Raw genomic sequence first — 27350 nt, 5'->3', positions numbered from 1 at the left:
CTCAAAGGATTTATTACCTTGGACAACTTGGAGGCAGCACTCAAATATCAGAAGAGGACAGAGCACTTTGACAAGAAGCAAGAGCGGAGCACAGAGAACTGTGAACTGGTAAGGATTTTTTTTTTTTTTTTTAGCCTTTTTGTTACCGTTCTATCAGAACTGAGAGACATGCACAAAGGACAAGAAAACAATAAGAGCTTCATATCTTTGTTTTGTGCCAAAGTTTCTTTCATCACTCTGTGTACCTTGAACAGACAATTGTATGTTTTCTACGAGACACAAACAAAGTGGCAAGTTTCGCACTCTGTTGGGTGCAGTGAACTATGCATGTAGGTTGACTTAATATAGCGACTGTGGATTTTTACAATCCAGTTCTGACAATCTCACATTATTTTGAGTTCTGAAACCAGAGACTCTTAAATGATCTTGTGCTGCTTTATAGTGTTACTCCCTGTTTATAGACTTGCCTTATATTATCATTATTACAACATTATTAGTCTTAACTTGGATGTTTTAAACGCAGTTTCTTACAGTTATTTGGGTGGCCACACGTCAAAACCATATGAGTCAGTCTTCCCGATTTGGGTTTCAGGGTCTGGAATCTGTGAGAGCTGTTATAGTCAGGTGGCATGAAATCAAATCAGAACAGTTGCAAGGAAGTTCTAACTATAGATACGGCTATCACATCAAATGAAGCTAATGAACGTGAAGTATTTTGAATCAGTGGGAGGACCTATCTCCATACTTTTTGTATGTGACTGATGTGTCATGTAACACATCGGTTCTCCATAAAATAATAAAAATAATCTTATTATTGATGGTTTGTGAACTAATGATTTTTAGCTCTGGAGTTTTTAACTTAAGCATGAACAAGTCATGTAAAAGTCTACTATAATGAAAAAATGCAGAAGCATGCAAATAATGGTGTTCAGGTAGTAGAAGCATAGTGTTATATATTATATTATATTATATTATATTATATTATATTATATTATATTATATTATATTATATTATATTATATTATATTATACACACAATTTATAAGAATTGTAAACCTACATTTATGTAGGTACACTTTTCTTGGGTGATGATAATGAAGCTGTGTACAAAAAAGCAACAATAATTTATATGGAACAATTAATTATTAATGTGTATTGGAGTTGCTTTAAAATATTTAGTGTGACTATAAAGTGAATTCACCATAACTCCTCATGTTGGCATATGCATTGATGCTTTACAATGCGGTGAAGTGCTAAAGTGAATCTCAAGGTTTAAAGCTGTTCTTGAAATATAGAAAAAGGAAATTAACAACAAATTGTCTCAGCAATTATTTTTCAAGCTTGTCACTAACACTGGCCTTGTGTTAATTTATCTTTAAACGTCTTCTGGGAGCCACAGATTTTATCCTGCACACTGAGAGAGGTTAAGGGGTGCATGGGGACATTTGAGATCCCTGGAGAGTCTATCCACTGGAGCCATTTTAAGTGGGTAAGGCTGACAGGACAGAGGAAGAGATTTTATCGCCAATCAGAGAAATAGGAGGGCGATAGACTGAGCAAAATTGGCTTTGCCTATTGCAGAGGGTGATTTTGCTCACTTAAACACCCTGTGGAATCACATCTTCCATACTCTAGATAAATTACTGACAAGCAGGCAGATTTTCAACACAGTCATTTCCTCACCTAAAACATGTGTTGCTTCAATTTAAGAACTAAAGAGGTCATTGCCAGCCTGTCCTAAGAGAAAAAGTGGAATTAATGCTTTCATCGATATTGCATTTAGTGTGTGCTTGGCTAGTGGGAAACTTAGTTATGCACCAACATAATTAAGCAATTACTAAAACAATCACGGCTCTGGAAATGGGACTCATTTTAATAAAAATAAATAAATAAATAATAATATCTTAAAGCATGTTGGCTTTAAATTCTCAAGTATGTGTCTGAATGAGAATGAGAATGTAATTTGAGATATTTCAGACTATTTCCTATTGAAAGGCCCTTTGGTTTCAGCCGAAGGTAGAACTTACCCATTGGGTTCACATAAATGTTGCCTAATGCATTGTATGCTAATGATAAATATGCTATTAATCCCTAAATGTCTCTCTTTTTGAACTTCACCAGTTCTGAGAAATGTAAATAACTAGCACCAACCAAGGCTGTGCTAGGCTGGCATGATAGCCCTATCATTTGACAAATGACTGTGTCCTACTAAACATGTCAGCAGGGCAATTCTGAGAGAGGAAAAACAGGTTAGCGGTATAGTTTAAAACTTGAGCATGTCATTAGACTTGCTTTTCATATAGTCGTGTGAAGTGATAGTTTACTCATGCACTGTTATTACTGTTATACAGTGCGGCCTGCTGCTGGCATATAATTATGTTATGAAGCATGGCTCCAGGTTCTCAGCACAATGAAAATGTCTCCTTTTATGCAGCAGTTCTTCTGATCTGAGATACAGGTGGAAAACCCTCGTAGCTAATACAGGTGCATTTTGCACAATAAATGACTAATTTGTTAAGTAAGATGGGAATATACTGCACCTACTTTTATTTGGAGAATGCCCAAGATAGCAGTGAGATGGAGAGCTTTCTTGTCCCCATATAAGCATGTGATTGCGCTGAGTGGTGTGAAGCTCAGGTTGCGTGTAAACTGAAGACCCTCAGCTTGGCAAGTTTCAGTCTCGGGATATTTTGCTCAGGAGGGTTAGGGAGATCATTTTCCAAAATGAACAGAAGCCAAGACCTGCATAGGACATGATACAAACCAGCACGAGTGTTTAAATAATTTTTCATTCTGAATACCTTTTGCTGTAATCAGAGAATGTGTAATAGTGTTTCTCAAATCATTTTGTTTTGCAGCCAGATTTTGAACTGGGCATGTGGTGACCCAATGACATACCGAAACCATCTATCAAACAAAACGAAGGGAAATTGACCATTCTGTTTTGCAAAAGCAGCTTGAATTTTGATAGTTTCGTGCTCAACAAATTGTGGTTGGCACAAACCATGTTTACTCTTGCTTGAAGTAATCTGTATTTAATCTAGTCTTGGTCCATTTGGTTCTACCTTACATGATATTGTTCAAGGTTTTTAGGGATGATGTGATGTTTAGTGTCACAAAATGAAGTGTTGGTATTCACCTAATTTGGCTGCTCCTACCACATAACAGATATATTTGTGCTATAATAAAAGCACAGCTGTTGAATAACAAAACATATGGGAAGTATATTAAAAACTGACAAGGTTATTTATTTTGCAATCATATAGGATCCTAAAAGTTTGTTACTTAGTTTATTATTTACATTTAGCATTTCATTTTTACCTCTTGCAGTCTGCAACCCTTTCAGATTCAGAACAGACCTGAAACCCATTTTTGAGTTATGACCAACAGTTGAGACCACTGGTATAATAGCATAGATGACGCAATTTTGATCAAATGTTCGAATTATAACATAAGTTAATGCATTAGTTTTCATAAACTAAGATTCATTTTTACAGCATTTATTGATTTGATATTGAATTAATATTGATTAATATTAATGTTAATATACTATTGTTCACTGTTCATTTGATCATTGTTAACAGCATATTTAATAAATCTTGAACTAATGCTAATTTATGCTACTTGTAATGGTATAAATGTATGTATTAGTATACTGTATGCAGAAAAAAACATTGATCTAATAAATGCTGTTCATTGAATAGTGCCTAATGCCTTAACGAACATAAATGCATTACATGTTATTTAACTTGAGTGTCACCACTTCATTATATGGTACATGCACTTACTTGATTAATTTAAAGTTTATCATTATTATTAAATTTGTATCACTATCCAAAGCAGTAATAAAACTGCCATAGTGTTATTCTCAATGATGCAACCAATTGAAATAATTACTGTCAGGTTTTTCACCAACTGAAATAGCAAGCCAAACCATGCATAATGATGAGTGCAATGAATCACATGCATGTTGAAGGATGACACTCAAATGTCATATTCCAGCAGCTTGTGATCCACAAAACACTTGCATTTATATCTCATTATGCTCTGTGCAGTGTCTCTAAGAGACCAATCAGCATGCTATTGTGTATGGAATATGGCACTCGGTCAGATGACTGATGTAGCATAGAATGCAATTTCATAGAGTTATTTATTGAAGAAGATAGCCACTGTATAAAGCAACCTGCTTCGCTCAGGATCTGAGATGAGATTGAGACTACCATTAGCAGGAGTCAACAGCGAGAGTGGGACAAGAGGCATCGACGGCCCTAGACTACGATCATTTCAAATAAACAAGCTCTGTACAAAACCTAGTCAACTGCCTACCTAGACAGCTTTTCCCCTCATTTCGGCAAAATTATTGCACTTGTCCTTAAATAAGAAAATAATCCTGTAATGTATGGAAGCCTGTTTCAGACACAAAATAAATAATAAAAAAGGTAATTGCAACTTCTCTTTTTTTAAATTTCAGAATTCAGACTTTTCATCTCAGAATTGTGAGTTTATAAACTAAACTGGGAGATAAACACACAAGAAGTGCAATTTCTTATTAAAGCAATTCTACATGCATATCTCACAATTTTCAGTTTTCTGAGAATTTTGAACCATCAACTCTTTGATTCCCCAATTCAGACTTTTTTTTTCTTCCCTGTCAGAAATGTGCGTTCAGTGAAAATTTCAACTGACATTTTTAATTCAGTACTAGGATGCTGCCTTGGGGTAGTTCACACATGTTCTTGCTTTCAAAAAGAGCTAGCTAACTGTGTCACTGTGTCTTAAAAAGCAGTGCACATGAATCAAATACATCAAATACAAATACGTCTTATGTCATCTGTCATCTGTCTACAGAAAAACATTTAAAACAGCACAAATGGATGCATACATTCCATGTGACATCCCCTGTAATAGACAGCACACTAGATTTTGGAGCAAAGCTAAAAATCTCAAACACATGCTCACTAAAACATTTTCATCTCTCCTCCTCAAATCCAATATGTCTCCCTGCAGGAGACAGTTAAATCCAAACATGTCAAAATCCCATATTAGTGCTACGCTAGCGCTAGTATACTAGTGAGGACACACTGACTGGATCTGAACTGTATATATGAGTGGATTTGAAAAGATGAATGACTAGAGCCGTGGAGGTTTTGCTGACTAGGCCCAAAGCTTCTCTAATGGAACATAATGCACTGCACTGTCACACTGCATCACATCCCAACAGATGGGATAACCATCGTCCTACTTTGCTCCATCTTGGTGCCTATTTCACATGAATTGCTCTTTTTCCCTAAACTGTTTGGACTTAATAGGTTATTTAAACGTGCAAATGTTCAGTGTTACCTATTTTGAGGTGTCTGCTTAATGAGGATAAGTGCTGCAAAACCACATGGGATGAATATCCTGGACAGACTGATTTATAAAATTTGCATTTTCATACATCTTCTAATTGCATCTTGTATCGTGCAAACATTTTTAATCTGTCCAAGTGTTTAATAAGACTGAAATTGAATTGACCTTTCATATTGCTTTTCTCACACCCAGAGAAGCTTCTGAATTCTTGAGCTATTGGACTGCATCAAGATGATGAAAAAAGCCAAGGTTTTAGATCCAACTGCTCCCGGGCAAGGCGGTAAGAACAATATAATTGTTCTCTCTCCCATATGGCAGGCTGACACCGGCACCGAACCTTGTCCAACTGCTCTATTACTGAATTACTGAAACAAGAAATCCATGTTCTCCATGAAGACCGGCTAGAGAAATACACGGCGGAAAAAAAACCCCATCCTTTTTTGTTTTGTAATTTGTTCTTTCTATTTCTTAATGGTCACTATTCCCAGAAGATGTCATTTAGTTAATCAGTTTTCTTTGTATTCATAATGATGAAAGTATAGCAATGGAATTTGACACACTTGATAGGACATGGGTCTCATTTAGAAAACTTCTACCACAGTAAGCAGCTGCGTTAAAATGCAATGCCGGATTTTCCAGATAAAACCTAATGACCTCCTCTCCATGGTAAAGTGAATAATATATCTGTCCCTGAGGGGTTAGAAAAGCGAGATAAAAGCAAGCGTTGAGTCTAACCTAGCCACACAAATTTATTTAAACACATGAATGATCAAATAGATGGTTAAAGTTGTAGGTTGTGGGTTTGGAAACTGACCACTGTGCACAAGATGCAAATGAAGTGGAGGCTGTGAATGTGGCTTATGCAATCAGAGCCTTCATCAGTGTATAGTGCGTCCTTCATGTGGAAGCTCACTAAACAGCCTTGTGAGCATTTGCCGTCATTCATCGAGGGTTTCTTTGAATCGGGTAACCATGGATGCGAGGGACAACCATCAACCCACCAGAATGTGAAGTGCCTGTGATGTGAAGGACGGTAAATAAAACCAGGCTGGAGTCGAACCTGTATACAGAACAACTCTTCATTTCTTAAACCTTTTTATGAAAATCCACCCACTTAACATTTATTTTCTTTGTTTATTTCCATTTTTATTTCTGTCTCACTTGCTTTATTTATTTCATTTCCTTTGAGGAGGGGGTTTATTTTACCTTATTTAATTATTAATAATTTTTTTTTTTTTTTTTTTACTTCTTCTTATGTTTATTATGAACCCCTCCTTTTTTACAGTCATGATTTAGAATATGTGTTCTCAAATGACTAAATTTCTGCCCATTTTGGCCTGTTTCATACCGCAAATTTTAGCAGAGTAAAAAAAAAAAACAAAGTTAAATGTATAACTTAAAACTTCTGATACGAAAAAATAGTTCTTTGGAATGTGTAAAATAATCAGTGTTGCAGCCAGACGAATGCTGCTATAATGTTAATAAGTTAAGTTCTCTGAGACGATTTCCTCTGCAACAATCGATAACTGTGACGCACATTGAATAGTATGCTAACTGTGAGACGTACATCAAGACCGGCTTTCATCTTTTTACGAGGAGCGAGAAGTTCACTCATGTAAATTATGTTACCTCAAAAATCGCATATTCAAAATTACTCTGTTTCTAAATTGGCCTATTATATAATTTCACCATATTACCTTATGGGTTCAGCATGTGTACAGCCAAAATGTGTGTTTAGCAGAAACTCGTAGCTCCACAAGGCAGCAGTAGAATAATCACCTGATAATGTATGCTGTGTGAAACAGGTCTCAAACTTTTATTTCCTTCCCAGTTTGTCTGCTTTCTCTTTAGTCTTGTCTATTGTAATCTCACATTCAACCACTTAATGGTCTGAATAATTATGTTTTATTGGTTTGACCTCCCCGTCTTTTCCCCTGTCTGTGTTTTTGGTTGTATTTGTGAGTTATTTTGTCTCTCGTTCAAACCTGACATAGGAAAAAAATGCCAGGATTCACAATTTTGTGTTCTCCTTCTTTGTTCCCCCTTCCTTCGTTGCTGTTGTACTGTAATGTTGTGTCCATACTGTACTAGGACTGGAAATTCTGCCTCTCAAGAGACAAGGTAAGGTAATCAAATGACAGCAACCTGAACATCTGCATGCATGTCACGATAACCAGTATATGTTCATATCATATCATATCACATCACATCACATCCTAACATAACAAATCATATGTACTACGTTACATCATAACATCAAGTAATATATCACATCCATCATATCATAATACTCAGTTAAATAAGCAATACAACTTCAAATCAGTGTGCTATTTATACAATTAATGTTCAGATTGCTGTCATTTAAATGCACAATGTAAAATGCTTGATCAATTTTCATTTCAATATTGATGTATTGAAACATGATGTGATATTTAGAAAATCTTCTCCCTTTAAAATAACCAATAGATGGTTCATATAATATAATATAATATAATATAATATAATATAATATAATATAATATAATATAATATAATATAATATAATATAATATAATATAATATAATATAATATAATATAATATAATATATCTGTCAGTGGTATAACCAGAGGTGTTTGTTGGGGCAAATTGTCACATAAATGCTAGGATTTAGCACAAAAAAATTATAATATTTAACAATTTACTGACTTTTTGTGTGATGTTTCGTTTTTTTTTTTTTTTTTTTTTTTTTTGCTGTGTCATATTTTTTTTTTTTTATTTTTTTTTTTTTTTACTCTCAAAGCTGATATACTGTTTATTTTGCTATTTTTTTTATTTTAAGAAATGTGACAAAATGGCTTAACATGACAGTAAAAAGCTCAAGTGTGTTCTGTAATAATGGTGTAAATGTAGGACATGGCAATAGACAAATTTACGTTCAAAAATAAACCTACTTTAATAAATATATTCACCAGAGTGAACACTGTGACAAGTAGCCTCGGTCCAGTCCTCTGTTTAAAAAATTAGGAATGTTTAAATCTGCCAAACATGAATCTGCATATTTTAAGTAAATCAATCATTGTAAGTCATAGATCCCCACTTAAAAATATCTTATATGTTGTACAGAGATTGTAAAATGTTTTTCAATCCATAGACTACAGCTGTTGCAGATGTTTATTCAGCATATGTTACGTCACTGTGCACCTGCTGGGCTGGTTCCCCTGATGTTCTGACACTGTACCCTGAATGTGAATTCTCTCAGGCATTAAACGGAGATCCAAGGTTCCCGGTGTTATGATTACACAGTACATTGAGGAACTTCCAGAGGGGATGACAACTCCAGACTTCACACGTAAACCCATCGCTTTAACCATTCAAGAAGGTAAGCACATTAAAAGAGAAGAATCTACAAAAGTGAAAGCAAATATGATTAGAGGCGACAGTTGAGAGCTAAATGATCCTGGATGTGAAATTAACAAGCTAGGAGCACGTACAGAGGATTATCACACAGATTCACTGCCCTAAATGTCTAAGCAGTGCAGCTACATGACTTAATTTACGCAGTACATGAGTGATTTATCAAGTTCTCTGCTCGTCCTCCAGCTTTAACATGTGACCACGGCTATATATGTTCCAAGGGAAAGAAATCAAATAGCATATATCCCATTTCATGCTAGTTTGAAATGCACAGAGTCAGATCTCAAATGTGTAATGTATGTCTTGTCTTCATTTATGTTTTTAATGACATGTAACCTTTTAAACTATGCCCCCCCCCCTTTTTCTGCCTATATCTAAACCATTTGACTTTGTCAAAATAGTCTTCTGCAATACAACTAAGACTGTCTCTTGGAAAACAGAACAATGTCAGCCATGTTAACCATGTGCATTTCTAATAAGAAATAAAGAAAATATGGTACGATTTTACAATAAAGTACCATTAGTTAATGGAAGTTAATGCATAAACTAATAAGGAGAAATACGTTCGCTATTGTAATTATTATTCTTTGTTAATGTTCAACTGTTCCATATTAGCTCATGAAAACTTAGGTCCAATTAAATAATATTTTGAAATATTACTAGATCTGCACAATCTTGATATTCACTTGATGTTCACAAAATAAATAAATAAATAAACCTTCACAGGATGCATCCTGGGATGCATTTTAAGTGGTCAGAATGAATATACAGTGTGCTAGGCACTTGTTTAATTATTAACATGCTAGTTTTGTAAAGAAATTCACACATAGGCTCAGTTCATACATTAGTTTGTAGAATAAATGTATTACACAAAACTAAATTCAAGCATTTAAGCATATACCATAAAACATTTCCATCAAAATGGAGATAAATAAATTCAGTTAAGTGTGTCCAAACTTTTGAGTAGAGGTGCACTGGAACACATTCTCTGGTAAATATTCACAAAGTTTACTGATTACTGTAAAGAATGACTGTTAAAATCTGCAATTAACAGCCCGAAACACACGTGACACACAACAAGAACAAGAATTTCAAGGCACAAGAATTTCTTTTTTGAAAGTTCTACTTAAAAATGTATTTCAAGTCTATAACAACTTGAATTTTCGTAATGCAGGAAAACTAGCCATTTTTAAAGCCAAAGTGATTGGAAACCCAGCACCCACTGTATCCTGGCGTAGAGCAAAAGGAGAAATGAATGATCCCCAAAAGTTTCAGAACAAATATGACCCAACAACTAATGAACACACTTTGGAGGTAAGCTCAGGCTTTTAGCTTCACATTAAATCCTCTACTTAACATGTAGTGAAGGTGAAGTGTGTAATGGTTTAATTTTAAAATACCTTCTCATATCCCAGCTTAATGGGAAGAGACTGTAAGTAGGATGATTCAGAAAGAAAAGTGTAAACTCTGTTGCCCTGTGCCATCAAAGCATTGCTTCCATCAGTTGTTTGAGCAGCCCTACGCACCATTATCATCACAACCAGCACAATTTTGGGGCGGGACTTCCTGTTCGCTGGCCAAATGGCAGAGGGTGGTGGGAGTGGTCAAGAAACCTGTTTGGAAACAGTCCTTACTAACTATTATCTTTAGCAGCTCACATATTAAACACTTCACCTTTAAATGTCCATCTCATTATCTCTGTAATCCAATTATTGCCCACGATTCATCAACACGACCTATTTTTCATTTAATTTTGCAGATACCTAAAGTGAGCAGTGCTGAAGCTGACACTTACAAATGCTATGCCTCAAACGAATATGGAAAAGCTGTTTGCACTGTTGTCCTAAATATAATTGAAGGTAGGGCACACACATCTTAAAAGCCCTACTTGTTTGTTACTTTCATTACAAAGTTTTTATTCTATCAACACATTCATACATGAAAATAGCTGCAAATTATTTTCTTTTTCTTTCCAGTTGGATTCAAAAGGGACAAAGAATTGCAAATGGTGGAAGCAGGTAAGATTATTGTAACCTTTTAGTAGCTGATTTTCTTCAATTTAGCATGGCAGTTAAGGAAAAAGATTTAAAGGGATACTTTGAATACTTTGACATTGAATAAGGCACATATACGCATTCGCTTTCTTCTGTTTGTTGATTGCATTTGGAAGCTCCAGCAGGTGACCCAAGAGAGTTAAGAAAGATGCTCAGGAGAGGGTGAGACATTTGTTTCCATTACATTACACATTAATGCTATGTCATCAGCAGTGCAGTTTCTCTTTAGGCTTTATTTATACGTCTGATAGTTAATTAGCCCATCTCATATTAAAACACCAGTCACGTTAACCCAGTTAAGTGCTAGCATTTGACCTGAAGTTCATAATGGCCATCACAATCTTCTTAAAGTGCTGGCAAAAAAGTTGAGGAGAAAAAGGAAGGTGACATTGACGATTCTGTATGGGAATTGCTGCTGAGTTCTGAGAAGAAAGACTATGAGAACATTTGCATCCAGTATGGCATCACTGATTTCCGTGGCATGCTGAAGAAACTGGCCCAGATGAAGAAGGAAAGAGAAGAGGAGCAGGCACAGGTAAAGTGCTGCCAAAATGACAGAAGGTTTCTCAAAAAACTGCTTCCACATTTTCATGGCTAGATGCACAAATCTGGAGACCAGTTGTCATGTTCTGTTTGTTTCACTGCTTTAGTTCATCCAATATATCAGTAATCTCAAGCCCATTGAGGTGAAATCTGAGGATGCTGCAACATTTGAACTGGAAATGGATCTCAAAGACCCCAACAGCCGCATTTTTCTGTATAAGGTGAGAACTGCGAATCAGAGGATGTGAAATACCAGTGAAAAATAGGTGTAACTGGCACAGTAGATCAATGTTAGTTACAAAGCAAGGCCTGTTATTGAGCTCTCATCATAAGTGATAATCAGTAAACAGCCACTTAAAATTGGTTCATCTCAGTTGTTATCTATTATAGTTTTTTTTTTTTTTTCATTTTAATTTTAGTTTAAGTTGTAATAATTTTGTTGTCATTTGTAAAAGTTTAAATAAGTAAAAGTTAAAGTTTGTTCAGCTTTATTTTATTTCGGATAATGTTTATTTGAGTTCTTTTTTAGATTTTGCTTTGAATTGTTTTCTTTGACTGATGCTTCATATTGTATACAATAATATGGGGAAAAGAACCTCCATATTTAAGCAAATTGTAACAGTAAAATCATAGCGGACATGATTATACTCCATTCAGCGCTTCACACTTCAGTCCAGTAGGTGGCGTATTATTCAATGATTATGACATCAGTTACTTTGTTGGGTAATGACAATATTAGGCCACAATAAGCAAATAATTAACTAAATTTAAATTACTTACTACAACTAAAAACATGATGTGCTAACATGCATTTGCATATGGGTATGAAGGTTGATTTTATCGTTACTGTACTTGACTGTGACATTGCATATTTTTCAAATTAAAAATACTCAGAAGATACTGCACAAGTGCCATCTATTCAGCCATCATAATTCAATGAACATTATTTTATATATGCATCATGAACATTCATCACAGTTACTCTTTCCCTTTTGATCAGGATGGTGTCATGATTCCATTCAGCAAAGACGTTGAAGGTGAAATTAAGCATGGTCTAAAACAAGTTGGCAAGAAGTACATCTTCACTGTTAACGGCCTCAATCCAGAAGATGCCGGAATCTATCAAGTGGATGTTGAGGGTGTCAATATTTTTCAACGGATTTCAAGAGTACGTTTTTTTTACAGCATATTTGTCTGTTTGTCAGTTAACCTCCTGCTGAGAAGACCAGCACGAATTCCCATGCCTGTCTAAGCTTCATTTGTGTTGGTTTGCCAACATAAAAACACATCTACACTGGATGTGAGCTATGTGCCGTTATGCCCCAAAACTAAATCGATCCCATTATAATCAATAAAGCTGTCTAAACTGGAAACATCTGCTGGAGAGCACACTGGACAGTTACATCAAAGTCAGCGTGTGATGTTTCTGGTCTACTAATATAAATTGTCTTTTGCTTCTTAACATGTATACACAGTTGTAGCAACATTACCAACATTATAATAATATTAATATGCTAATTCAGTTTTTAACTAATGTCTTTCCATTAAAAAATCAAGCAAGTCGTGCTGTTTAAGCTAGTTAAGAATCCAAGTGGAAGCACATGAATTTAAAACCAGCTTTGCTTTTAATCTTTTCAGCAGTGCTTTTACGGAATGCATAATGCCATGGATTGACTGAGGTGTGTTTATCCATATTTAACACAGTTCCCCCTGTGGAGTTTGCCCTGAAGATTAAGGAGGTGACGGCCCAAGAGAGAGAGGATGCCATCTTTGAGTGTGTTTTAACTCAGCCCGTTAGTAAGATTACTTGGACCCTAAAAAATACACCTCTCTCTAACAATGAAAAATATGAGATTACTTGTTCTGAAGATAAACTGGTCCACCGTCTGAGAATTATTGATTGTATGCCTTTGGATGCTGGAATCTATACTGCTATAGCTGGAATTAAGTCTAGCAGTGCTTGGCTGATTGTAGAAGGTAAGTACAACTTTTTTCACTTAGAAATATGTCCTATAAATAAATATATATATATATATATATATATATATATATGTATGCTCCCCATTGACTTCCATAGTATGAAAAAAAGGTCAATGGCGACCAGAAGCATACTTCAAAGTATCTTATTTTATATTATATAAATTATTATTTATCATATGTACACAAATTAAATATATATATATATATATATATATATATATATATATATATATATATATATATATATATATATACATATATACACACACACACGCGCACACACATATGTATATAAAATACTGTCCACAAATAAAGGACTCCCTTAATAACATACATTTTTAAAAAGCCCACAAATAAAGACATAACAAAATATGTCTTTAGAGTCAGTATATTGTGTTTCATTTCTGTAATGTATTATTTTAATGTATATATTTGTACTACATCCTGTAATTTTATTAACTTGCTTCAATTCAATATGAATCTGCTTGTATTATTGTTTCCACACTAGCTGACAAAGATCCTGCAACAAAGGGAAAGAAGAAAGCCCGTAAAACCACTCAGGCAGGTGGTGGTGGTGAAGATTTGCTGAAGATAGCTGCTGAGCAGGCAGAGAAAAACAAGAAGGAGATAGCAGAAGCTTTGGAGGCTGCTAAGAAACTCCGGGCTGAAAGAGAGGCATTAGAAGTTGAAGCTAAAGCCAGAGCTGCGGCTGAAGCCGAAGCGGCAAAAGCGGCAGCTCAAGCGGCAACAGCTGCTGCAGCCGCGGCTGCTACTAAAGCTGCAAAGGATGCACTTGCCGCAGCTAAAGCCAAAGGTAAATCTGAGCCTGAAGCTAAAGCTGCAGCAGAAGCAGCTGCTCGGGCTGCAGCAGCTAAAGCCAAGGCCAGTGCTGAGGAGGAGGCCAGGAAGCAGGCTGAACTCAAGGCCTTAAGTGAAGGTCTGAGTGCTGAGGAAGCTGCCGCGGCAGGAGCTGCAGCAGCTGCTGCGATGAATGCACAAGCAGCTGCTGCGGCAGCAAGTCTTGGGAAGGCTGGTGCTGCAGGTGGTGCTGCAGCGGCGGTAGGAGCAGTATTTGCTGCAGGAGCTACCGGTACTGGAGAAGCTGGTGGAGCTGGTGGAGCTGGGGAGCTGGGGAGCTGGGGGAGCTGGAGGAGCTGGTGGTGCTGGTGGAGCTGGTGGAGCTGGAGGAGCTGATGGAGCCGGAGGTGCCGGTGGAGCCGGAGGGGCTGATGGAGCAGGAGGTGCCGGTGGAACCGGAGGGGCTGATGGAGCAGGAGGTGCTGGTGGAGCCGGAGGAGCTGATGGAGCTGGAGGTGCTGGTGGAGCCGGAGGAGCTGATGGAGCTGGAGGTGCTGGTGGAGCCGGAGGAGCTGATGGAGCTGGAGGAGCCGGAGCTGCTGGTGGGGCCGGAGGAGCTGATGGTTCTGGAGGAAGCGGTGGTGAGGGAGGAGATGGAGGAGATGGAGGAGACAAGAAGCGTCAGAGAGCAGGACCTCTTGTACCAGAGACTGTTGTAGGTAAGGAACTATACAAGGAGACATCCTTCTTGCTTTTATTTTTCATTTTAAAAAAATATGTAATGTAACATTTCAGCATTGATTGGTTCTTACAGAAAATATACTGCAGGCCAAACTTTCATACAACATGTATACATATATAGCAAGATTTTTTATGTTTTTGAAAGTAGTCTCTTGACTGACTAAGGCTATGTCTGCATTTATTGGATGCAGTAAAATGCAGTAAAACTAAAAACAATTTTCACAAAAAAGTTTTCTATTTCTTTTCTTTTTTTTCTTTTTTTTCTTTTTTACTTATTCATGTTATGGGGAAATTGCATTTCGTGACATTGCCACTTAATATTTGCATAGTATTTATTTGCTTAGTATTTATTTTAAGTTGATTTAGATTTTAAACAATGCAAAATTAATTTTTGATCAATATAATGCATCCTTGGTCTATAAAAGTATTAATTTCTTGGTGAGTAGAGTGTTTATACAGTATATGTACACACAGATTTGAACTCCATTCACCAATAATACTGATACCTGTTTTATAAATGTTTATCTTTACCAAATCTATATTATGGATACCTTTTTACAAACCTTTTATTGCCTTTTTTTGAAGTGTCAACAGGTTTTGTAAAATAGCTTTGTTTTGTGCAACATCCTCACACAACTTTCTGTTTACACAACTCATCTCATCACAACACACATCCTAGAGGTGTTTTACTGTAGCTCAGGTGAGAAACACTCACAACACAATCAAAGCATTGCACATCCTGTGCCGATCAATTAACAGTTTACATCAAAAATCATGATAGGAAACTCAAACACTCCCAGCACAGTTCCAGATGTGTGCATAGAAGGGGAAGCCGAGGGCCGTTCTCGTGTCAGACAAGGCCCACTGATACCAGACACAGTCACTGGTAAGAGTGTGGGATAAATACACTAAATATACAGTAAATTAAAATCATTTGCTGTGATTACAGAAACTAAATAGTTTACTAAACTAAAACGTGTCTTTTCCATTAAACATCAACAGTAACACAAATAGCTTTTACTTGAATGATTGATAAAATATTGATAATGAGAACCATTAATTTCCATTAATACGAGGTCATCCAATGAAAATATTTTTAATAATAATAATAATAATAATACATCAAATAATAAATCTTTTTTATTTTCTCTATCATTGAATCTTCCATAAAATCTATAAATCTTTCAGCTAAATGTCCTATTCAGCTTGTCTGTCTTAAATTGTTTGTTTGTGTCATTTATTTGTTGTTCATGTACCCATTTTGTGTGGTGTTGGTTTGTCAGTGTTTTTCAGTGTCAGTGTGTAAGTTTTAAAAAATCTATGTGATTTTTGGTTTCCATGTTTGTGGTGATATGCTGGGTACCCCCTCCCGTTGTGAAATCTCATTGGCCTTATTGAGTTCTGCATAGTTGTATATTAAACATCATGTTCTAAATGTTTGTGCAACAGAGCCATGCAACATGCAGAAACTTAATAAATAAATAAATAAAACCTTAATCATACTATGGTACACAATTCTTGATCTGGATAGTATTATTTATAATATGCACAGCCATACCAAATTATTTATAATAGGAAGCAAAAACTAAATCACTAGAATGCTGGTATCATATTATATGCATTTTCCATTGTCTCGTAAATAAATAAAAAACAAAAATGGTGCACAAAATAAATGCAAATCAGAATATTTGTTGTTTATTACAGAGCTTTGTGGAGCAGGATTTTTCAGGCCATTGAGATTTTATAGTGGGTGGAATTACCCAGCATGGCACAAAAGCAACAAAACTGCAGATCCAGCAGAGGCACAACCTCGAAAACTTGCTTGCATTTTTGTGTTTTTTTTTTGTTTTTTTTGTCAGTTTTCTAAAATTTTCTTGTTTGTTTTAAATGTTTTTCTTTTTATTCTACATGTTATTTCCAACCTCTTTATCAAATTCATTTCAATCTTCAAAATGCTTCACCGACTGACCGAACGGCATGAATGAAGGTGGAGGTAACCCATCAGATAAAGAAAAACCAGCAGGGTCTGGCAAACCATCAGGTTCTGGCAAACCATCAGGTTCTGGTAATCCATCAGGTTCCGGTAATCCATCCGGTTCAGGAAACCCGTCAGGTTCTGACAACCCTTCAGGTTCCGGTAACCCGTCTGGGTCCGGTGGTGCTTCAGGTTCTGGGGACCCACCAGGCCCAGGGAAGCCGCCAGGTCCCCGAGGCCCATCAGAGGGCAGCACTGAAGCCACAGAAGAAGAAAAAGGAGCTGAAGATGAAAAGGACGAGTCAGCTAAATCTGGCAAGCGTTCAGGTCGTAAAAAGCAAGACCCAAAGGTTCCAGAGACAGCTGTTGGTAAGAGATATTTGAAGTTGCACTTAAGAATGACGTCCATGCATATGTCAAAGTCATTCTGTCATTCACAGAATAACTGTGCAGTTCCTTGTAGGAGTTCTTGGTCTAATTCAAACAACAAGCACATTGTTATTCAGAAACTTATTTAATTGTGTGGTTGTAAAGCATTTAATTGTTATACAGTAGCCTCTCTGAAGGATTTAGGTCTTTTTTTACTTAGGTTAAGGAAAGGACATGAGATGTGGCCAAGTATGGTGTCCCATACTCCAATTTTGAGCTCTGCATTTAACCCATCCAAGTGCACGCGAACACACACACACACACACACACACACACACACATACAGCAGTGAGTAGTGAACACACACACACCCACGGAGCAGTGAGCAGCCAATGTTGCAGTGCCCTAGGCACAGTTGGGGGTTCAGTGCCTTGCTCAAGGGTTGCATCTCAGCCGTGGTATTGAGGGTGGAAGAGAGCACTGGTTATTCACTCCCCCCACTGACAATCCCTGCTGGTACCCAAGACTCGAACCCACAACTTTTTGGTTACAAGTCTGTCTCTATAACCATTAGCCCACGGCTGCCCCAATTAAATTAAATTATTAAGCTATTTAGCTTTAATTTAATCCTTCTGGACATGTTTTGGATCTTAATTCCATAGGACCAAACATCTTCCAAGATAATTTGGGACTTGCTGGATAACTTTCCACTGAGAAACTCTGTCAGTTCCATTGTCCTTAGCGCTCATTTTAAAGATTATACCCTAGGTTCCGACAGCTATAGAACCGGTTTTGTAAGTATCTGCATATTCCTATCAGCAGTTCTTGGACATAATGTGCTTGTTGAAACATCGTGGAGGCATAGCTGATGAGCAAGCTCAAAATAAGTGAGAGATATATTGGACAAGGCGAGTTGAAATCAGTAACTTTAATAACCTCTTCAATTAGGTTGATTTGAGTAGGAATTTATTTCACATGATGCTGGTGGAGGTTGGATAACTTTGTTTCTTCAAGTTATAATTCAGTCAAAATTAAAAATTATGTATTTAAATGCATTTATCCTCATCCCATTCCAAAAATGTATTTTATTGTATTTTTTCCTCTGGATAATAATAATAATAATAATAATAATAATAATAATAATAATAATAATAATAATAATAATAATGAAAGGATTGTTTCATTTTTTTATTATTGTTTTGTTTTTTATATTTGTTTGTTTATTTGTTTGTATAAAAGAATCATATGTTTTACCTATGCTGCTCGTGTTGTGTTTGACAGGCCTGTATGAAATGTCATAGAAGATCTATGTAAAAAAACTTTATAAATTGAATTTCAGAATTTACCAAATAACAACAATATACAGGTTTGGAAGAACATCTCGGAGTAATCTATTCCTTTAACTAAAATAAAGAAAAAATCTCAGTATGTAATTGGAGTGAGGACCAACTCTTTGTGGAAAACAGTTTATGTTTTATTATAAGATAGAACAATAAATGTATTTTTGTAAAAATAGTATCCACCCAGTCTTTAATGTGCCAGATATTTCGTATGCATTGTGTGTCTGCTGTTTGTGTAGATCAATATGCGCTTGTTTTGTCTTCACCTAGCTTGCTTGTCTTGCTAAAGGCCAAACACCTCGCTCACTAATCAGAGGAACCATGACATGATAAGATCTTAATAAATGCAGCCAAATAGGACTTCACAAACTTTAATTACGAGAAGACAAATTAAAGATTGTATATGCCTCAGAAGTAATTCCAGCAAGATCTTTAATTGTCGAAACACTTGGGGTTGCAAGAAAGTGACTCAATCAGTATTTACCTGGAGATTTTAAAGCAAATTCTGCGCAAGAACCAAATTGCATTTGGATGGTATCCAAAGACAACATGAAATTGTAAAAGGGGGGAAATATTCTTATTAATCTAATAGAACAGCAACATTATTTGGTAATACCACTAAAACAAGAAGGTTTCGATAATTTGCCCATTAGTGGTGAAGCTTATTTAGAGTGACTACTAATTCAGAGAATTATCTCAACTGAACAACTTCAACCAAGAGTGATAATTATGTGCTATTAGAACAGAAAAAATGAATGTACAATGCATTTCTAAAATAAGTCAGGTTAAATGTGTACTGGCCATTCAGAGATATTCTTTATCATCATCATCATGACGGATTCTAAGAAGATTCGGATTCTAGGAAGTCAGCACTGAAGACAATGGCAAGATATCATACACCTGATATTTTTTTTACATTTAAATGAAAGCTAATTCATTTTAACACATGCTATAAAATATGTATATCCATATAATACTTACTAAGTGTACAAGTGTAGAATTGCTACAGTAGGTCTCAATTAATGTATGTGGACTACAACTCAAACATCATCCAGCAAAATCATAACTGTGCTTGAATTATTAATTACTCATTTTGTTCACAGATCCTGGTGTTCACTTTTCTGCTGGGCTGGAAGACTGCAAAGCTATTGTGGGAGAGGCAGTTGAACTGGTGTGCAAACTTAGCAGTGCTGAATGTAAAGGTGTCTGGTCCAAAGATGGCGATGAGGTATAAAGAAGCCACAAGTATATATAATATGATAAATGGTATATATGGTGCATGTGTAAGCTGTTCTTTAAATTTCTCTGTAGATTACTGCCTCCACTGAGGGTATGACTATCAGTAAAGACGGAGTGGTCCACAAACTGAAAATTGATAAAATAACAGAAGAATTTGCTGGAAAATATCGATTTGAGGCTGATGGGCGTAAAACCGAATGTGTGATTGCTGTTGAAGGTTTGTTTCTGCTCATTTGAGCCAACATATATGCAAATGTTTCATATTTCATGTTTCATTTTTTTTTTCTGTTTGTGTGTGTGTGATTAGATCCACCAAGATTCAGTGCCAAGGAAATCGAAGCATTTGCAAAACCGACTGTGGTCAAACACAATCAGAAAGCCACCTTCAAAATTCCATTTGTTGGCCGTGAGCCATTCAAAGTCCAGTGGTATAAAGATGGTGAAGAGCTCATGCCAGACTCTCACTGCAAGATTGAGGTTTCAGAGACTGAAAGCCGCCTGCTTCTCACCAAATTACAGCGTAAAGACACTGGGGAAATAAAAATCAAAGTCAAAAATGAGTTTGGCACAACTGAAGCCATTTCTAATCTAGTTGTACTTGGTGAGTACAAAACGTGACCCAGTTAAACCGGTTGTATTTTTTAAATGAATGCAATACAGTTAATGATAACAAACTTGCTCTCTATTTTTATCTAATTTAGATAAACCTACCCCCCCACTTGGACCACTGGAGATCGTTGAAGCATCTTCCAACTGCATTGAGGTCAAGTGGAGACCACCAAAAGACAATGGTGGTTGCCCTATTAAACATTACATACTTGAGCGTAACCAAATTGGACGCAACACATGGAAAAAGATAGGCCAGATCCCAGGTGAAGCCCACTACAAAGACAGTGATGTTGACCATGGCAGAAGATACTGTTACCGTATCAGAGCCGAGACTGATGAGGGCATCAGTGAACTGATGGAGACTGAGGATGTGCAAGCTGGCACTAAAGGTAATTTCCTAAAAAAAAAAAAATAATTATCTCAGAGTAGCCTTGTGCTAGTCAGCCGCTATACAGATTCGTCTTATTATAAACCTCTGGATTGTCTTAATTTCCAGCATATCCTGGTCAGCCATCTACTCCTAAAGTAGTCAGTGCCTTTAAAAACTGCATTAACCTGACATGGACCCCTCCGACCAACACTGGAGGAACCAATATTTTGGGTTATAACTTAGAGAAACGCAAGAAGGGCAGCAACTTGTGGGGCCAAGTCAATCCAGCAGATCAGCCAATCCAAGGTCTGTATCTCACATTTTTACACGAGCTACTTTAAAGTACTACCTGCTAGTAATGTTTACCTCTTAATTACCATCCACAGCAAAGAAATATGAAGTAAAAGATGTAGTTGAAGGAATGGAGTACGAGTTCCGTGTATCTGCCATCAACATATCTGGAGCTGGTGAACCAAGTATCTCCTCAGAATTTGTGTTTGCGAGAGACCCCAAAAGTAAGTTCTTTCTCAGATTGCTCATTATCTTCAAAAAGAGAAGAGGAATTCAGCATAAGTATTCTCAAGGCTGTACATTTCGTAAAATGAACCGTGGCCTCCCCTTAAAAATATGCAAAAATAGCCGATTTAGGTCAGAATTTTCTGGGCTTAAAATAACAAGCTAATTTGAACTCCTCTTGCACTTCTCCCTATTTTCTCTTGCAGTGTTTTCTCATTCAAATGCTTTCATCTCAATTTTCTCTCAGAACCCCCTGGTAAGGTCATTGACCTTAAAGTGACAGACTCCACCTACACTACCTTGTCCTTGACTTGGACTAAACCAAAAGAAGAGCCTGGTGTTCAGGATGAGGCCAAGGGATACTTTGTTGATGTCAGGCCTGCTGAGAACACAGAATGGGATCGATGCAATACAAATGCCATCATCATGACCTCCTACACTGTAAAGGGACTGAAATCAATGGCCATGTATTGGGTTAGAGTGATCGCCGTCAACGATGGTGGAGAGGGTCAGCCACGGGAGCTGGACAACTACATCTTGGCTATGCCTCCTCCAGGTGAATCACCTTATCTACTGCCTCTCATTTTTTTTTAACTGAACTGGCTATGCCACATCAATGTCTTGTTTTTCTTAGTGAGACCGAGATTCACAGATTCTAAGATCAAGAGCTTCATGGTGGTCAGAGCTGGTAATTCTGCACGATTCACCATCAACTTTGAGGTAATCTGCATTACTAAAACCATATCAATTCCTTTATCAAAAATGTAGTGTCGACTTGCATCTGCAAATCATAAACAGGTTAAAAGTCTGGGTGACATCTTGGACAGTACTTAACAGCATTGGGGGATGTTGTGGCCTACCGGTTAGAGTGCTGGACTTGCAATCCAATCGAAGGGTTGTGAGTTCGAGTCTAGGGCTGGCACGAATTGTAGGTGGGGGAGTGACTGTACAGCGCTCTCTCCACCTTCAATACCACGACTGAGGTGCCCTTGAGCAAGGCACCGAACCCCCAACTTCTCCCCGGGTGCCGCAGCATAAATGGCTGCCCACTACTCCGGGTGTGTGTACACGGTGTGTGTGTTCACTGCTGTGTGTGTGCACTTTGGATGGGTTAAATGCAGAGCACGAATTCCGAGTATGGGTCACTATACTTGGCTGTATGTCACTGTCACTTTCAATTTCACATTACTACTTCAAAATTTTTTCATTCACAAAATATCAATTGCCATCCTTGTATATGGTGTCCTTGAGTGTCATGTAAGGCCTACAAATAAAAAATATATAATAACATTAATAATTTGGGACTTCTTGCTGAATATTACATCCCCTAATTAATATCCATGAGCCAGGCTATATCATGCTCCCTTCCCATAAACTTTTCAGATCATTCCTACTCCCCTCATTAAAATTATATTTTGCATTGGCCACATGTCAGATACTTGTCCTATATTACCTTTTTACAGGCTTCCCCGTGGCCTGATGTCATCTGGCTTAAAGATGGTATCCCTGTGTCCAAACGTGTCACTATAAGCAATGCTGAGGGAGGCTCTCAGATCCTGATCCCATCCGCAGATCGCTCCGATACAGGAATCTATACTATTGTAGTCAAGAACGTTGTGGGACAAGAGACCTTCAGTATTGAGATTAGAGTTACAGGTAAAATGAAGGAGCCAGCATTTTTTTGTGGATCCGTCATCAAAGATGGTATCGTAAATGGCCATAAATATGTTGTCCGAAATAACCATTAAGTCTCAATGGTTGAAAAACAGATAGCCACGCCCCCAACTCACACTATTGGTTAAGCCATGTTGCTATGTTGGCATAACAAAGCAACGCTTTGTTAGTATTGTACCACAGAGCCAAAGTTCTTGTACTTTTTGGTGAAATCATCTCATGAATAACTTTTAGGCTCTACATATTAAGATGGGACAATAGAAAGTATTTTCAGAAATGTTGTGTTTTGAAAAACACTAAGCTTCTGTTAACTTATTCCTGTTTTCATATAATTAATAATGTCATTTATTCTCATGATGGCAAAGCATTCTTCAGCATCACATGATACTTCAGAAATCCCTCTAATATGCAGATTTGGCGTGAGAAAAAAAAAACGTATTATTATCAATACTAAAAACAGTGTACACAGATGCTTAATATTTCTGCAGACATTGTGATGCACTTTTATTATGATTCTTTGATGAATCGAAAGTTTAAAAGAACATTTATTTGAAACACACAAAAAAATCTTAACTGTCACTTTTGATTAAGTTAATGCATTCTTGCTGATTAAAAATATAAATTTCTTTAAAAAAAAATGTTTTTGAATGGTAGTGTAGATTTATACATGGATATACTCAACCAAGTTTGCTCTGTAGAGGAATGTATGTGTAATAGACTTGATCTGTCAGTCCTGATGAACTACGACTGATTGTTTTGGTGTAGACGAGCCAAAGCCCCCAGGCCCTGTAGAGCTGGATGAGAACGTTCCAGGCACAGTGACAGTTTCCTGGGAAGCATCCCCAGACGAGAAACGCGATGATCGCCTGCATTACATGGTGAGCAAGAGAGACTCCAGCAAGAGGACCTGGCACACTGTAGCTGACCGTATCTTCAACAATCGTTTCACGGCCTGTAACATCATGCCAGGGAGAGAATACCAGTTCCGTGTGTACTCCAAAAATGACATTGGCCTGTCTGCCCATTCGGAGTCACCAAAATGGCTTATCACATGCAAGAAAGGTTTGTGATACAGGGGTGTGGTAATTCAAACTTCTAGTATTATTTACATTCTGTCCTTATTTCTGACAGCAGCTATTTACACTAAGTGTATGAATGGTGGATCTGTCTGCATTTAGTATAAATAGTGATATATAGCATCTTGTGAGAGATTGTGCAAATTTTGACAGATGTTATTCAGACAGTTCTTAGTAAAATCCTATTTGTACTAAAGAGAAAAAAAATATCTGAGCAGTGATGGGTGGAGTTAGCTATTTAGATTCAATGTACATTAATTAAAATTTTAGTTTTCAAACTGGTTTTTGATTCAACATCTAGATTTGTGCTTCAACTGCTGACCGAACACCAAAATTATTATTATGTATTATGTTTATATATAAATGTAACAAAAAAGCCCTGAAAATCAAACATTAAAATGTATTAAATGTATTATTATTATGACTGCAATTTGCTAAGCCTAAAATACTGGGCCAATTATTATACCACTTATATTTGTAACACTTCACAATCAGTTTCAAATTGTTTTTCAAAACTACAAAAAGTTAAAGTTAACTAACTTTAAAAATTCTAAAATAATTTTATCATTTATTAATACATTAATTAAATCAAAAGTATCTGTTAATATTGTATAATGCACCTAAACTAACACAAACGAACAATGAACATCTGCATTTATTATAATTTTATAACAAAAAAAAAATATGCTTAATAAAAAAAATAATTTAATAACATGTGGTGTTACCATAATATCGTGATAATATGTTAGGCATACTGGAAAGTGACAGATGAATGTATGCCAGGAGTACTGAGTTTGATATAATGTCCTCCAACAACAAATATAATGGGAAGCGTTTTTATTTTTTTACCCAAACTATACTTGGTTACATTATATGGGTTAGTTTCATTCTATTTGCATTTAATATTGTTTTTACCCAGCTATTGTAACCAGATTTGTAATCCAATTTTGGATTGCGACCCATGTCCTGCCACTAGGGGTGTCTGTTTACCCTGCTTGGGTGTCCCACTGACATGTCAAGTACACAGCTTCAATTAATTGTTTTTTAACCAAACCCCTTCAATTCTTGCAGAAAAATTCACACTGAAGATCCCAGAGTCAAAGACCTGCAACTTGGAGAGTCCTCCGAGGTTTATGGTCCCCCTGAAAATCCACACAGCCCCGCAAGGCTACGAGTGCTACATGAGCTGTGCCGTGAGGGGCAACCCCACACCCCATGTCACCTGGTACCACAACAACGTCAGCCTCAACACTGACACCAACTACTACATCACTAACACCTGTGGAGTGTGCTCCATGCTCATTCTCAGGGTTGGAGCCAACAACATGGGAGAGTATAAAGTCATGGCTGAGAGCCCGCTGGGAAGAGCAGAGTGCACCACCAATCTCACAGTGAGAGGTAAGGGTCCACATGAAGAACTCGCTTCACTCGATGAAAGTTACAGTACACCATTAAGTACCTGATGACAGCGGGGTTTCGAAGTACAAGTCGTACTTTATCTCTAGGCAAGTTTCCCAAAAACATCATCGTCTGCTTAAGTACTATATAAAACCATAAATAAATCCTCAGACCTCTTTTAGTATTAAAAACTGTATCTTTTATGAAAATCTGCCTTACCAAAGCGGCAGCTTTTTTTTTTTTTTTTTTTTTTTTTTTTTACTATATTCAGTAATGTTTAATAACTTCCATGCCTCGACAAGATAACATAATGTATTCAGCAGCACTTTTGAACTATTTTCATGTTGGGGAGACAAAATTGAAAAGATGGCATCCAGGGTGGTCTTTGGACCTGACGGTAACAATGCATTTACTGAACATTTTACTTAATAGCAAGCAATTTGTGTGCTGGTTTTGAAAACAAGCATTGATCTATCCATTTACAGGATGATCTTCCATGATCCACAACACTGTTGGAATCCCAGCAAATGCCACTCAGAAAAGTTATTAAATGACAAAATGAAAACATCTAAATGCTTCTCAATCCAATTTTACAAGGCATCCTTCCAATGCACAACTAACTACCTATGCACAATATAATGTATATAATACATTCCTAAATTTATCTTGGTTAACTTGGTTAACACTTCTATTTCAGGTATTTAAATGTGTTTACTCATAAAAGTTACTTAATGTGAAAGTGAATAATGTTTAAAGTAAAGTTTAGAACATTTAATAACTACATTAATTAACATGAACTACCAATAAAATAACATTTATTAATCTAATTTCATTTTAATTTCAACATGTATAATACATTATTAAAATCAAAAGTATCTTAATATTATTTAATGGACCTGAACTTACTGATTATTGTAACAAATGTATTGTTAATTGTTCGTTAATGCATCGGATAATTGCACAAAACAAAAACATCTTAATACTTCTGAATCCAATTTTACAAGACTTTCTACCAATGCATCACTAATTAGCTTAATGATTTAAAAATGTTCTACTGTAAATATATTTCAAACAGCTTCAGACATCCTTAGAATAAATTGGTTTCAAATATCTTTATGTCAAAAAGTCATAAATTTTACTCAAAGTTAATACAGAAAGTTTAGAACGTTTTCATACATAACACTGCAAATAAACTGAATCTAACACCTTAACCATATTATATTTTCTTTCTTTGTTTTTCAGAATAAAACCTTGACATGGGGAGGATGTCAAAACGTTGTTTTTTGGATTTTAGGCCATTTGTAGAGCTACAGCATTGAGTATTTTTTGCAGAAAGATGGCTCGTGAAAACGTTACACAATGTGGTCTCATGAGACAAAAAAATGGTAGAATCAAATGCATGTGAAAAACTTCATATAGTTTTACTGTGTTAAATAGCACAAAAATCTGAAAACATGAAGAAATAAAACCTCTGAACTGTAACGCTTGGGTGGCTGATGCTTAATATGCCATGCTTACCTAATCCTGTTTGGCAATGATTTTACTTCAGCTTAGTTCAGGTTTGGTGGTTATTGTTCTTGTACGCTATTTGTTAATTTATTTATTCTTGGCTTTTGTGTACGTATGCTGCTATTTCACACTTTCACAAATTCAATTACAAAAAAAAAAAAAAAAGTGTAAAGTGCTGATTTCTTGCATCCATTTTTTTCTTTTTGCTTGTCTGGAAACACTAAAGTGTAAAAGAAGCTTTTGCTTCTTCAGGTATGCTTTATCAGAAATATACAGTGGTTTGGTGTAAATAAAAAAATTATTCCGGTTCTTTGAACAGTGCACTTGTGTATCAACCATTATTGTACCTTAACATTACAAATACATTACGTATGATTTCACAAAACATATTGATCCAATTATTTATCCATGATCC

General features: G+C 36.3%; 1 protein-coding gene across 1 annotated transcript; it reads left to right on the top strand.

The window, feature by feature from the left end:
• Window positions 1-27256, top strand: LOC113097175 (immunoglobulin-like and fibronectin type III domain-containing protein 1). Its single transcript, XM_026262386.1, is given in 30 exon segments — window positions 1-108; window positions 5542-5629; window positions 7441-7470; window positions 8590-8709; window positions 9919-10058; window positions 10504-10603; window positions 10721-10762; window positions 10915-10960; window positions 11150-11333; window positions 11449-11562; window positions 12342-12489; window positions 12492-12509; window positions 13046-13318; window positions 13830-14446; window positions 14448-14838; window positions 15540-15560; window positions 15642-15746; window positions 16848-17204; window positions 19648-19772; window positions 19856-20000; window positions 20091-20384; window positions 20485-20781; window positions 20889-21068; window positions 21149-21277; window positions 21526-21834; window positions 21913-21998; window positions 22742-22934; window positions 23718-24014; window positions 25100-25426; window positions 26669-27256. Coding segments are annotated over 29 exon segments (5142 nt in total). The 5' UTR covers window positions 1-108; window positions 5542-5580; the 3' UTR covers window positions 26674-27256.
• Window positions 27257-27350: the final 94 nt, after the last annotated feature.

Source organism: Carassius auratus, chromosome 6 (assembly GCF_003368295.1).
Source record: "Carassius auratus strain Wakin chromosome 6, ASM336829v1, whole genome shotgun sequence".
NCBI classification, from domain to species: domain Eukaryota; kingdom Metazoa; phylum Chordata; class Actinopteri; order Cypriniformes; family Cyprinidae; genus Carassius; species Carassius auratus.
Note: the sequence above shows the minus strand (reverse complement) of the source record. Positions and strands in the feature narration are given on the sequence as shown.